The sequence below is a fragment of the Aethalodelphis obliquidens genome, unplaced genomic scaffold, assembly GCF_003676395.1.
Source record: "Aethalodelphis obliquidens isolate GAN/ISIS:26980383/991018 unplaced genomic scaffold, ASM367639v1 scaffold89, whole genome shotgun sequence".
In the NCBI taxonomy this organism is placed as follows: Eukaryota; Metazoa; Chordata; class Mammalia; order Artiodactyla; family Delphinidae; genus Aethalodelphis; species Aethalodelphis obliquidens.
The window spans coordinates 3,376,506-3,390,888 of record NW_020838033.1 but is presented as its reverse complement, the minus strand read 5'-3'; the positions used below and the strand labels follow the sequence as shown (position 1 = coordinate 3,390,888).

The 14,383-nt window shown below is 57.1% G+C and overlaps 1 protein-coding gene across 1 annotated transcript in view; it reads left to right on the top strand.

Annotated features, from left to right (window-relative positions):
• The window catches only part of SRCIN1 (SRC kinase signaling inhibitor 1), a 66,739-nt gene extending 53,474 nt beyond the window's left edge, over positions 1-13,265 (top strand). The window contains exons 20-21 of the mRNA XM_027094348.1: positions 3,391-3,537; positions 9,872-13,265. Coding sequence (XP_026950149.1) covers positions 3,391-3,537; positions 9,872-10,006 — 282 coding nt within the window. The 3' untranslated portion in view covers positions 10,007-13,265. The remainder of the gene's footprint in view (positions 1-3,390; positions 3,538-9,871) is intronic.
• The last annotated feature ends 1,118 nt before the right edge of the window (positions 13,266-14,383 follow it).

Below are 14,383 nucleotides of genomic sequence, written 5' to 3'. Positions count from 1 at the left end.
TCTGACACCGTCCTGAGCCCTCGCCTGGTCCCTGCCCCCATCTCCCCTACTCTGCTGCCTGTGCCAGGTGGGGGCTCTTTCTCCCACTAGAATCTATGCCTTGCGCTGGGCACCAGGATGCCCAGGAGGAAGGCTCATTTACAGCCTCTCTCTGCCCCGTGGCCCCATCTGGGCAGAAAGCTTGGGATGGAAGAAACCCATGCCCTTCCTTGGCTGCCGGTTCTGTCTTTCGGTGTTGGGCATTTCAACTTCAGTCCTTGCTGCTGTCCTGCTGCACTTATTTCCTCTTTATTTTTTCTTGGGAATTTGAGGGTGACCTGCTGTCTGCACCCCAGGGGGCTGTGCTTGGTTGGGGAGGGGGAATTGCGGGGCGGTGGTCTGGGAATCTCTCCCTCTGCCCAGTTAGGTTGTAGTAGGAGGGCTTCTGCTCTGCAGAGGGGAGCCTCCCACGCACTCACGTGTTCACCTTCCTCATCTGGTTCTCTTGGCCCACAGTGGGTTCTGTGCTGGCCGCCACCTGATTTTTAGCCTGGCTTGAGACCTGGTGGTGCTTTGGCTCCCTGGCGGGGGGAGCAGACAGGCACCAAACAGGTAGACAGTGCCGTCTGCTGGGCAGAGGATGGGCGCAGAGCAGTCCAAGGAGCCGTCTGGGGGTGTGGCAGGGCTGCCCCAGGCTGGCTGTGCCTCGGCACCTTGGCCCGCTGCACCCAGCCATTGCACCTTTCTGGCCCTGGAAGCCAGTCCTGGTGGGGTCCAGTGGGCAGATCCCCTCCACTGGCCCTTTGGGCTGGCTGCCCCTCTGCATCCTGAGGCGCCATTGGGCAGTGGAGCCGGGCGGGCATGGGTCGCCCTCTCTGCCTTCCCAGTCTGCACCTCCCACATCCAGGTAAGCAGGTGGCAGGGCTGGGTGGGTTGCCTGGGGCGGGGGGGTCTGGGGGTCCCTGCTGCCCCCCACGCATCTCCCCATGGCTCCTTTTAGTGGAAAGAGCACTGGACTTGGAGTCAGACTGCCTGGGTTCAAATCCTGGCTCTGCCACTAGCTAGCTGTGGGTAAGTGACCTTGGGTAAATTACATGACACCCCCCACCTCAGTTTCCTCATCTGTAAAGTGATGAGAGTAGTAGCCATTTCACGGGCAACAGAAAGGATTAAAGATGAAGGCGTTTATGGCAGTTCCTGGTATAAGACTCTGCTCAGAATTAGACCAGAATTCACTCAAGTGGGGTAGGGGTGACTGGGGGCCTCCCTCTGTGCCCCCACCAAAGGCAGAGCCCGGGACGCTCACACAGAGGCAGATGCTCTAGCTTTGCCCAAGCCTGTGCAGCAGAGGGACTTAGCTGAGCCCCTCCCGTTGTGACTGTGAAGCCCTCAGAGAAAGCTCCGGAAGTAAAGGGTAGGGACCAGGAATCTCTGGCCTGAGATGAGGATGGCAGACCCACCCTCCGAGGCCAGAGGCCAACACCTGGTCTCCACCCACACGGGGCTGCGGGTCTTGGACATTCAGTTCGAGTCAACAAATAGCTGATATCTATCGAGCACTTACACCGTGCCAGGCATTGTTCCAAGCACATGCCCACTTGTGCTCACTTCATCCTCCACCAGCCTCACGTTATTGTTACTCCATCGCACAGATGGGTAAACTCCTGGCAGTAACCATGAGAGCTGCTCTCAGAGTTTAACATGGGTGATGAGATGTAAACATGTGTCTGTGCTTCTAGGTAAACTGGCATCTTTGCCAGAAAGTGGGAGACCGTAGGGTGTGGTGGAAAAAGGCCTGAGTTCTAGTCCCAACTTTGCCTCTAACTTGCTGGGTAAACTCAGTCAGGACCCTCCCCCTGCCTCGGTTTCCCTATCTGTGAAAGGAAGGGGCTGGGCTCACCCACATGCGACCCCCCATCCCAGCTCAGGGTGCTTCGGTTGCAGGGACCACACTCTCCCTCATCTTTCCTCTCTCCGCAGGCTGCCGCAGGCCGCAGGCCCTTCCGCGTCCCCCGGATCATCTTGACAGAGTGTGCCCCCAAACCTCCTTCTCCACCAGAGGCCAGGCTTGAGGAACCCGGCCTCAGGACGACCCCTACCCCACGACCCCGGACCCTGGCTGGCAGCGGGAGGGGCTGGGGTAATCCACGGTCCCCGCCAGGGCTAATGGCTGAGGTTTCCCAGCCCGGGAACAGCTCGATGCTGGAGAAGGAAGGGCCGGCTCTGAAGAGACTGGGGACAGGGAGCTACAGCCCAGAAAAGGGAGGAGCTGGGGTCCCCTGTTCTCGGGGACCTGCCCCAGACAGGACCCAGGAGCCCTCCGCTGCCGAGACCTACCCAGAGGAGACCCTCAAGGACTCTGGACACGACGCCCAACCCTGCAGCAGGGACTGCAGGGGTCAGCGTGCTGCTGGCCTGGGCTGCACGGGGCACGGTGCCACCACCCAGCGGATGGACAGCCTGGAGGAGACGCTCCGGGAGCTGGAAGCCACCCTGAGCCAGATGGGCACGGCCCCTGCCGCGGGATCCCCTGGCAGCCCCCCACCCCCGCCCCCTGGTCCCCAGGTGGCTGCCTCCTGCCCCGTCCTCTCCTCTTACCTTCCTGCTCCAGTCTTCGGAGCTGGAGGGAGTGGGAGGCTGCAGGAGCACCACGCCAGCCCCCTCCTCCCACTGGCCTTCTCTCAGCCCCGCCCCCCTCCTGGGAGCCCGGTGCCAGGCTGGGTTTGCAGGCAGAGCCCCTGGCAGGCTGGGAAGCTGGCCTGCCCAGGGATCAGCCCAACCAGCCGTGGTGGGGACCAGGGCCTCTCCCTCTGCTCTGTATCTGTAAACCGACAAATAAAGTTCTTTCCCCCTTCTGCATCCCCACACTCCCCTCCTCCTCTCCTGTCTGACTCTCTCTGTCTCTGCTGTTTCTCTGCCTGCGCCGCCCTTCTGGGCAGGCCTGGTCCCTGGGGTGGTTCAAGGGGGCTGGACTTGTCCATCTCTAGGGAGACTTCGCCCCCATCCTCCCATTCAGAGGAAGATGTGGGCCTGGGGCTGCCAGTCCTACTTTGTCTGCCATTATAAAGACCCCTCCCCCCAGATCTCAGGCACGTTCTCTCGGGCCAGGAGTGGTGGTGGTGATGCCAGGGACCTTCACCTTCAAAATGGCTCCCCCAGAAGGGCACCAGCTGCCCCCGGGCTACTCAAGGAAGCCACCAGGGTTCTCACCCAGGAGCTGCTGGGAACCTAGCCAGGGGCCCCATCCCCTCTCCTGCAGGGAGGCCTTAAACCTGGCCTGAGAGTGGGCCTGATTCCTGGGGTGGCGGGGTGTGGAGCCAGGGAGAGCTCTCCAGGTCTCAGAGGGCCCACTGTGCCTGGGCTGCCTGTGTGACCTCACCTCCAGTCCTGACCCTGTTCCTCTTCCTGCAGAGTGGCGGTGGCAGTGTGCCACCCATGAAGATGGTGACTCTGGGCACCTCTCGGCTGAAGGCGGCCCAGGGCCAGGCAGGCAGCCCCGACAAAGGCAAGCATGGCAAGCAGAGGGCCGAGTACATGAGGATCCAGGCCCAGCAGCAGGTAAGCCTGGGTACCACGGGGGCGGGGCCTGGCCCCCATCCAGACGCCCTCCCCCTCCCCACTGGCAGTGCTGTGTGCTCTTGCTGTGTACTGGCCATCTCCCGCCAGTATTCCTGTGACCACCTTCCTGCCGGCTGCCCAGAGAGGTCCTCCCCGCCAGGACTGCCCCACCGGTCCCTTAAGCCATCTTCTCCTTCCTCTCTCCAGTCCCAGGGCTCAGGATCTGGTTCCCAGCCAGACGGCTCCTCTCTCAGAAGGCCCCTCACACAGGACCAGAGAGGGCTGTCTCCTCAGCCGCTCCTGGACAAGACCCTGCTAAGGCTGGTGACCCTGGGGTGTGGAGGGGGCCTTTATGCCTGTCTTCCTGCCACTCCACTCCCCTCCTCTGCTTCCTTCCCTCTGCTTTCAAGTCCCACCTGCTCTTTGGGGTCCCCACTCTCATCTCAGCCTCCCTCTTAGGCCACCTCCCAACTAAGGGAGAAACCAGTTTTGCATCTGTTTTTCAGTCTCGTGTTTGGGTTGCAGTGTGGTTAATGGGGAGGGGGAGGAAGGGGAGAAGTACTTCGGCCCCCCGTTGGGTGCCGTAATAGTGGTGGAGGCGCTGCACCCTCTTTCAGATTTAATCAGTGGGCCTGGGACAGTATACAGAGTTGACAGCCTCACCCATGGGTGTTTCTGCCCTGTGGCTCACCTGTGGCCCGGTCGGAAGATGCAAATGGTCCTGAGGCCTAGATGTTTAGAGAGACCTTTAGTGCGCTCATTTGGTTCAGTAAATATTTCCGAGCAGTTCCTGTATGCCAGGTCCATTCTGAGTGCTGGCTGGGAGTGGGGGTCATGAAATGTCCAGATGCTGTGACTTGAAGAAGGTTCTAGGCTCAGAGGCAGGAGGTGAGAGATGGGCAAGTCTAGCCACCTCCTTTACAGATGAGGGGACAGCTCAGAGAAGGAAAGGGACTTCCCACAGGCCCACAGCAAGGTGGCATCAAAGCCAGGACTGGCACCCAGGGATCCCAAAGCCCTTCCCACCACATGGCTCTGCCCAGCGCTGGGCACACAGGCCTGCCTGCTGGTCCTCGGGGGAGTCCAGCGGAGACGCCCCTCAGTGGACGTCCAGTGGAGACGCTCCCTGCTGGCCAACCGTCTTCCTCGTGGGTCCCCAGACACATCCTGCCAATCCCACCCCCAGCTCTCTTTCCTGCCACTACCAAGGATGCGTTCCCCTCATCCTGTCCAGGCTGGTCTCTCTGCGGTGTCTAGAATGGCCGCTGACATTCCCGGGGTATTCACTTGTGCCGGACACACACATTAATTCATTGCACACTCACTACTCTGAGGATGGGCCTTGTTATCCCCATTTGACAGATGGGGAAACTGAGGCTTTACCCGAGGTCACAGGGCCGGCAAGTGCTGGAGCAGGGTTCAAATCCGGACTGACACCCAGGCCCCCACCCCCGCACAGAGTTGCTTCTGCCTCTTCAGCGGGCGCCTCCCTCCTCTGGAATTGTGCTCCCCACCTCTCACCCTGACTCCCAACTCCCCCGGCACCCAGCTCCTCTGCCTATTGCCCTCTCTCCTGCCCCTCCAGTCACCTCCATCGCCTCCACGCCCTCTCCTCCATTCATCCCTCAACCCACCCCCTCCTCCTGCTTCCTTCCAGCCTCACCCCTGGGCTTGGCTAGGTCTCCAGTGGCCTCCAAGTGGCCTCTTTGCACCGTGCTCTACCCACCTCTCTGCAGCATGTTGGGCACATACGCTGCCCCCCCACGTGCATTGGGGGGCCGTGGGACCCTCCACTCCTTGGCATCCTCTCCTCCCTTGTCGGTCCTCACTGACCCTCCTGGGCACCTCCCCTCTGCCCACCTCTTCACTCCCCTGCGTCCATCTTCTTCCACAGCCTCTTTGCTGCTCACACCACGTGCTCCTCTCCTTGGGCACCAGGTGCCATCTGTCCCTGCCCAGGTCTCTGTTCTGAGCTCAAGCCTGCCCCTGTTGCTCGCTGCTCGCCAGTTGGGAAAGTCACCGGCCCCGGGCATCCACCTACGCTGAGGGGTCCCCTGAGCTCCCCGCCTCCCTCACCTTCCCCAGCTACATGGTGCTTCTCTCTTCCCGCATGACTGGTGTGGCTGTATCTCACTTTCACTTTTCTAGAAACCTTTCTTTAAAAAAGCATCTTCTCTCTAATGAAGTATTACACATTCTTTGCAGAAATGTTTTAAAGTAAAGAAATGTTATAAAGCAGCAGGGGAAAAAATTATCCTGTGCCTCGGTACCCCAGTGCATGCCCTTCTAAAGTTTCCCTGCAACTTCTGTGACCCCTAACCTATCTTCCCAGACCTGCGGGGTGGGGAGGGTGGTTTGTAAAATGCGGATCTGATTTTATCACTCCCCTAGCATACCACCTGTGCCCTCCAGCCCCGGCTGGGTAAGAAAATCAAAACTCCCTCACTGGCCGCCCTGGCTCTTCATGACCAACCTCGGCTCCCTCAGCCCAGTTCTCCTTGCCCGCCCCCCCACCCCAGCCCGTCCATTTGCTCCAGTCACTCATATCACCTGGCCCTCCATCCTGAGGCCAGGGCGCCGTTCCATCCCAGCTCAGTCTGTGACCCTGGTCAAAGTCCTCTGCCTTCTGCAGGCTCTTTCCTCATCTGTACAATGAGGGCAAGAACCCAGAGGCCGGCTTCTGAGTTCATGTAATATAATACCGTGTGTGGGAAAGAACTTCGAAAGCCACAGAGCGCTCTCCAAAGGGAAGGAGTCGCCACCATGGTTGGCTGCACTGTACCTTTGTCAGGGCCAAGGGCTGGACAGAGGCCTCTCCTTCATCTCGTGGTTCTGACACTAGGAGCTCGAAGCGGCCTTGACAATGATGAGGGGGAGGGGAATAGAAGTGGCAGGACCAGACAGAGAAGTCGGGGTGGAGGAGTGGAGAAAGTTCCGAGAGGCGGTGCAGCTGTGCCTGATACCGCAGAGAAATCAGAGGAAATGATTGAGGAAAAGCTCTTGGATGTGCTCAAGATTCAGGGGTGGGATGAGAGCCAGATTCCCAGGCGACAAGGATCGAGGGCTTGGTGCGGGCATGAAACTGTGGACACCCCCTCTTCTACTAGGGCTAAGCAACTGTTGGACACCTAGCGTATCTCCTCCATTGGTTCCAGTGAAGAGACTGTAATGAGGGGACCAGCAAGAGACGCTGAGGCACCCAGGGACCAGTGAGAGCAGGAAGCTGGACCTCCCTGGGGAGAGGGGTCTGGGGACCTAGGGTGTAGGGAGCCCTGCGAGATCTGGACAGTAGGTGCTATAGTTCTGGAGGGCACAGCATGCCAGCGACGTGGCACCACGTGGGGAGGGAGTAAGGAAGAAACTTTACCCTCTCTTGTTCCGCCCTGTCATAATCCCCAGTGGGCAAACCCAGCCAAGCCAGCCGGCCACGGCATGGCGGGGTCAGCCAGCCAGGGTGCAGAGCAGGGCAGAAATCAGAGCTGGGGATGGAGAGGCAAACAGAAAATAGCACCCCTCTTCTGTACCAATTTTAAGCATCTTATTTAATCCTCGTAACAACTTTATATCTTTAAAAATCTGTGCCTTAATCCCTTTGTCACTGCTACATCCCTACAGCACCTAGAACAGTACTCGGCACACACAGGCACTCAATAAATATTTGTTGGTTAGGTGAACGAATGGATGAATGAATGAATGAATGAATTTGCCACTGATCAGGCCCAATCCCGATGGAACTAGACAATGCAGACTTGAAATGTTAATATACTAATGATATAATAATAATAATAGCTACCATTTATTGCCTGCATCCTGAGTGCAGGCACTGGGCCTCGTGCTCTGTGTGCATCGTCTCACGTGATTCTGGTGCTGCAGGTGCTGTTATCCCTGCTTTGCGAGTAACGACATGAAGACCCAGAGAGATACCTGCCTAAGGTCACACGGTTAGGAAGTGGCAGAGCTGGGACTTAAACCCAGGTCTGCCAGTTATAAATTCTGCTTGTCCTAACGCTGGATTCTACTGCTTTGCTGGGAAGCATAACTTCGTGGGTGCCGCCAACCCTTGGGGAGACGGCACTCGTGACGGGAACACTGTTGACAAGAACGTTAGGGGAACAATGGTGGGCCTCACATATAGCAGTCTAAGCGGTTTTAGCTGCACATAACAGAAACTCCAAAATGGCTTAAATGACAAGGAAAGGTATTAGCTAACGAAACAAGAAGCAGGGAGGTTCCAGGGTTGGGGAATTCAGCAGCTCAAGGACATCAAGACCTGGGCTCCTTCCGTAGTTCTGTTCAGGTGGCCCATCATCCCACCCCACCCGAACACATCTGCCTTCATTCCAGGGCTCCTAGGCACACAGATCATTGTAGGAGCAGGAGAACCTTCCCCAGAGGCCCCCAGCTGACCTCCCCTCTCTCCTCATTGCCTGTCTCTAGATCAGTCACTAGCTAGGAGAAGGGAACGGCTTGAATTGCCATAGGTTTTATCGGGACGCCTTCCCCTTGGGCTGGGGGAAGCCCCACCTCTTCTGCCAGCCCAGTGCCTGATTCAGGCAAACAGCTAGGAAGAAGGGCATGTGGGCAGGAGGAGGTGGCCCTGGGAGTGGCCCTGGAGGAGGCGCCAACAGGGTTGGCAGCATCAAGATGACCTACGCTTGTGTGGAAATCTATGCCTCGTAGCCCAGAGGGACAGGTCAGTAGGCTCGGGGCGCAGAGAGGGGGCTAGACTCTGGCCCACAGGAAGAGGAGGGGTGTGGGGTTCAGCCCTTTGGGTGTGGCTAACGGTTCCAGTCTCCCCCGGCTAAAGCTGACCATCTATGAGGTTTCTGCCTGTCACAAAGGTGACAAAGCTCTGTTTCTCTGGGCATAATTAAGAACAACAGGGGGAGGGATTGCTGTGCACGTGTGGAAGAAGAAATGTGACCAGCAACCTCAAGGGCGGGTTCACTGTCGGCCAGTCAGGTACATACGGTCTCCTTGGTTCCCTTCCAGGCTGCGGGAGGCACCGTCTGGGTTTCCCCTGCGAAGCGTCTGTTAGAGGCTGCCCAGCAGCTGGGTGGTAATGTAGGTCGGGGAGAAAGGGCGTGACTGTGCCCAGACCTGGCCCGCAGGAGGTCTCTGTCAGTGTGCCACAGCAGTCTGCCTCTAGTCCTCATGCCTTGTCTTTTTTCATCAGGATGGGTTGGTAGCTAAGTAAGGCCAGGAGGGACAGTGGATACAACTACAGAGAGAAAACCTGGTCCATGTTGCCCTAATCGAGGGATCTCAGAGTTCTGTGCAGCAGGATCACGTGGGGCGCCTGGCTAAAATGCAGATTCCTGAGCTCCTGCTAGAGATGGACCCTGGGGTGGGGCCCTGGAGTCTGCATTTGTGACAGGCCATCTCCTCCAGGACCAGTGTAAATGCAAGGGGTCTGCTGGAGGTGAGGAGGGGGCACGGCCGTTTCTGTCAGAGGTGACCTGTGAGTGCCGGACACGTCACGAGGGGGTGACCTCCCATTACCCACAAGGCACAGCTCAGAGCTAGAGGAACACTTGCGGGGCAGGAGGCGGCGGGGGGAGGGTCTTTAAAGAAGCGCCCCCCAGGAGGACAAGCTCATTCCTCAGTTGCCCCTGTGAGACCTGCTGAGGCTGGAAGGGGCCCTGACTGGGCTGCCGGCTGGCTGGGCCCCCCTCCCAGCCTGGGCTGCGCCCCTCCCGCCTCCCCTTTGGCAGCTAACGTTTCCCCTCTTCCTCCCTTCTCCTGCCCTCTCCCTGCTCCCCACCCGCTCTGCTCCTGGTGCCTGTCCTGGCCCTGGGCTGCCCTCTCTTGTGCTTCTCTGGTCTCTCTCTCCCGCCTTCTCTCTTTCCTATCAGTAACCGTGGGCCTACCCTCCCACCCCAGGCCCTCTGTTCCAACCCCGCGCCCCCTTTCTGCCCCTGCTGTGCCCCCCACCCCGCTCCTCCCCTGTCTCAGGGGACCAGTCACTCTCTCCAGATCCTCCTCTGATTTCTACTGTTTGCAGTTAATTTTCTCTTGGATTTGTGGAGATTTTTCATTTTTTAAAACTGTAACTGGGGCTTCCCTGGTGGTGCAGTGGTTGAGAGTCCGCCTGCCGATGCAGGGGACATGGGTTTGTGCCCCGGTCCGGGAAGATCCCACATGCCGCGGAGCGGCTGGGCCCGTGAGCCATGGCCGCTGGGTCTGCGCGTCCAGAGCCTGTGCTCCGCAACGGGAGAGGCCACAGCAGTGAGAGGCCCGCATACCGCAAAAAAAAACCAACAAACTGTAACTGGGGGCCAGCACAAAGGTTCCCCTTCCTCTCTCTGACCCATGACCTCTGTTTTTGTTCCAGGCCACTAAACCGTCTAAAGAGATGAGCGGGTCGAGTGAGACCTCAAGCCCAGTCTCAGAAAAGCCCTCGGCTTCCAGAACCTCCATCCCCGTATTGACTTCCTTTGGGGCGAGGAATTCTTCCATCTCCTTCTAGAAACTCCCTTACCCCCCACCCCCGCCTGCCCCCTCCCTTATCCCTGCCATTTCTCTCCTCGGCTTCCCTTCATCTCCACCCCACCCTGACACCATTCTCTAGATCCCCTGAAGGTGGCCTGTCCTCAGCTCTCTCTGCCCATCCCCTGTTGGTGTTTTTGGTTTTTTTAATGATTCACTTTTAATTATCTTTTTTTTAAAAAAACAAAAAAAAGAAAGAAAGAAAAAGCAAACCAGTAAAACTAAAAACCAAAACGTGACACCTTCCCTTGATTTCCTGTTCCAGAATGGCACACTTCCTGTCATCATGCCTCCTTTTCTCTTTCCCCACTTTCCCTCCCAAGTCCATCCTGAAGTTCCTACCCCCCTGCCCCACCTCCTCGTCTCCCACACACTCCTCCCAAGAGCACTCCAAACAAACGCTACGCGTGGAGACTTGGAGCAGCCAGACACCCCCTCTCCCCTTCCTCGGAAGCCTTCCTGGAGGAAAACCTGGACATTGGACCAATCCCAAAATCAGGCTGGAAAATGGGACGTCGGGAGACTTTGGCCCTGGAGGTGCCGCACCTGTCCAACCTCGGGAGGTGACCCAACGCCGCTGCTTCTCTGCTCCTGTCCACTCATGCCTGGGTGGGCCTGGAGTCGAGACAGAGGGGCTGGAGAGGGAGGCCAGAGGTGGAGGGGCCTCAGGGTGGTGTGAGCCCGTGGAATCTGCGTGTCCTTGGAGAGGAGCTGGCTTCCCGGGACCACCTTCCTGTGGTGAGGAGCTGCCTGGCTGGCACTGATCGGAGGAGGGGGCACCTTTGGACTGCTGGTTATGGATGGTGGGTTGAGCAGACAGCCTGACACTGGGGACACTGCCCTGGGAGAGGGCAGCCCCAAGGAGGGGTATTTGGTACTTTTAGTTTCCTAATTTAGCACTTTAAGTGACATTAACTTATTTAACGGGGGTGGGGTGGGCAAGAATGAAGGGCCTATAGCAAATTAGATTTTGAGGCCTGGAGGGTGGGGAGGGTCTGGTTGTGAGGGAAGTGGGGGGAATAGAGAGGGGTTTCATGGGGGGCAGTGAGGACAGCTCTGACCCCACAGGTGGGGTGACTTGACCTTCAACCATCCTCTTTGAGATTTGAGGGTTTTCAGGGTAGGGCTGGGGACCCCTGGTGAGATCCTCGAGGGTCCCTGAAGCCTGACCAGCCAGCCAGCACCCCCGAACCTGTGGGCGCCAGCTTTGCAGAGGCTGTGGGCAGTGAGGCTTTCTTTTAGTGAGGTCCTGAGAAGGAGCTGGAGAGACCAGTTTTGGTTCTTAGCCCCGCTCCCCCCAGGGCACAGTGAGGGGCCAGCAGGGAGAGTATGTGGATGGGGGAGGAGGGGGAAGATGGAGTGGGGTCCCCAGGGAGCAGGATTCCTATTTGGAGCACAAAGTGGGGTAAGCACAGGGGGTGGGGGGCGTTGGGATTAGTCTCCCCGAGTAAGCACAGAAAGAAGGAGCCATCGCAGGGGCAGAACCTCCTAGACCTTGGAGCCTGGCGTTTGGGGAGAGCCAGGGGGAGCTGTTGAGGGTTGGGGCGGGAGGGGGAATTGGGTTGTGTTCCTTCATTTCTTTCTTTTTCTGTTGTTGTTTTTGTTGGGTCATCCTTGTTTTCTAGCTTTGGATCATTTTTGTACAAAGGCAAGCAAGCCTTTTTGAAAAATAACAAAAGAAGAGGTTAAAAAAAAAATCCGTCCTGAAAAAAAAATACCCTGGAAAATAGAAAAAAAAAAAAAAAGGACCTCATAAATGATGCAATTACTTTTAATTGCAGGCAACTCTTTACATTTAAGTGAAGTGTCTTAACATTTTATATTGTTTTAAAAATATATTTACATATTATATATATATATAATATACGTAATATAAATATATATAAATATTTAAAAAAGAAAAAAAAAAGAAAACCACGGCACTCTCTCCCTGGCCGCTGTTTTGGCAGGGGAGGGGGCTAGAGGGTGGGTACATTGGCCTGGCTTCTGTGGTCCAGTGAGACGGTTTGGTTTGATTCGGCTGTACAGAGACACCCTGACTTGGGAGGGAGGGGGGGAGTGGTGCCCCCTCCTCCCTCCACTCCATTACTCTCTGCTTGCTACTTTTCCCTTGCCGCACCTCCCACCCTCAACCCTGTGCCCTGAACGTTTGCCCCACCGTCATTGTCCTGAGTTGAATGTCTCTTGGAGGGGGGGGAGAAGGGCGTGTCCATCCACAAGGGAGCAAATGGAGGGAGTCCTGTGCCCCACCCCACCCACTCACGTGGAGCCCAGTGGAATTTGCATCTTTCATTTTGGTGCCTGCATATTTACAGGAGGAGTTATGCGCAGCCTGTGTGTGTGTGTGTGTGTGTGTGTGTGTGTGTGTGTGTGTGTCCACTGGCACAAGTCCATTCACCAGTGTGCGGAGGGAAGGAAGCATGAGCGTGCACAGGCATGACCTCCCACATATGTGCAGGGAGGCGGGCACACAGCGGTGCATGTAACTGGCCTGGGCATTGGCATGTGCCCACCTGCACATTGATGTGGAGGACCTTGGCATGTGAGAGCACGTGTAATGTGTGACCTGTGTGTGTGTGGACAGAAGGGTGTACGTGGAGGGGTGTGTGAGCTGCGCATGCACGTGCACATGCGTGCAGACCCCGCGTGTGGGAGCGCCTGTGTGTACGGTCCTTGGCCTTGCTCCACTCGCTCCGGCTCCCCTCCTAAGCCTCCAGCCCCTGGGCCCTCCCAAAGCCCCCAGCACGTCAAGGCCCCCCCCCAGCTGCATGCGCCTCGCTGCTCTGTCCATCAGTGTGTGCTTGACCAAGAGAAAACCAAGACGTCTGGGGGGACCCCTGTAGCTGGTCTCCCCAGCCCCTGCCCACTGTGCTGTGTTACTCGCATGGGGGGTTTCTCTCCCGCCCCTTCCACAATATGCTGTTTCCCCAGGAGCCTCAGGCCCGAGGCTCTGAGCGGGGTCCCAGGTGGGACCCCCAGGGCGAGCCCGGCTCCGCACCCCGCCCTGTCCACCCTGTAGGGCCCGTGTTGGTGTAGCAGTGATGGCTTCTGTGGATATTCTGTGACCTCTGTCAGTGTAACTTGACAATTTCTAAATGGAAAAGGGTTGCTGTGTTTTCTCTGTCTCTCTTTTTTAATGTCCCTTTTCTTCTCCCACTTTCCTGCTCTCTTTCCTTTTTGGTTTTTCTAGCCGAGTGTTTGGGGCTTAAATAAAACTTGTTTCTCTTTCCTCTCCTGAATCTCCTTCCTGGAGGCTGCTGTCTCATTATTTCTCATCTTCATCCTAGAAGGTGCTGGGGTGGGTGGGATGGAGGATGGGGAATCCCTGGCAGCCGCTGCCCCTCAGCTGAGCTGGCAGAGCGCGAAGAGGGAGGGGCCGAAACAGGGGCCCTGGGGCTGCTGCTGCCTGCAAGAGCCCGTGAGAACCGACCTCATCCAGATGCTGGAGAAGAAGACCGCTAACTCACGGGGCGCCAGCTCTCCACTATCAGCGAGGAAGCCACTGGCGTCACTTACACCTGCAAGTGACAAAGCCAGAGGCATTAGACGTCTTGCCCGGAGTCACACAACTAGTTGGATGCAGGGTCAGGATTGGAGTCCAGCTCTGGCCGACTCCAAACCCAATGCTTTGCCCCAAAGCCGAGTCGGGTCTGCTTACCTCCAGCAGTCCCCTGGATCGGGTCTTGGCCTCCTGCCCTTTGGGTGGGATGACCCTTTAATGGTATCCACCCATCCTATCAAGAACATCAGCTTTCAAACTTTGTTAAAACTGTAACTCACAGTAAGAAATCCATTGTAGGGACTTCCCTGTAGGGCCCATGCTGGTGTAGCGGTCCCTGGTGGTCCAGTCGTTAAGACTCCGCACTTCTACTGCAGGGGGCGTGGGTTCGATCCTTGGTCGGGGAACTAATATCCTGCATACCATGTGGCACAGGCAAAAAAAAAGAAGAAATCCATTTTACGTCTCAATGATTCAGACGTGTCCACACACAAACACCCAGGTATTTAGTGAACCAGCACCTACTACATACAACGTACTCTGCTATTTTCTGTTATAGTCTAAACATTTGGTGACAACCCACTGAATTGGGTTCAATCATGAATCATGATTTCATGACCCTTGAATGGGTCAGAAGCTACGGTTTGAAAAATACTCGTCTGAAGATTTAGCCCCAATCATGCTGCATCTCTGCTTTGTCCTCCCCAAAGGCCTACTGGCTCCACTTACTCCGTGGTCGCCTATGAAATTAGAAGATCCCTGAGAGGAGATTCACCCTTGATTCTGGTTGGGTGGGAGCCTTGGACCCTGGCCCTGTAGCCAGTGAGCCGCCCGGCCCCTTCCAAGGCTACCACATCA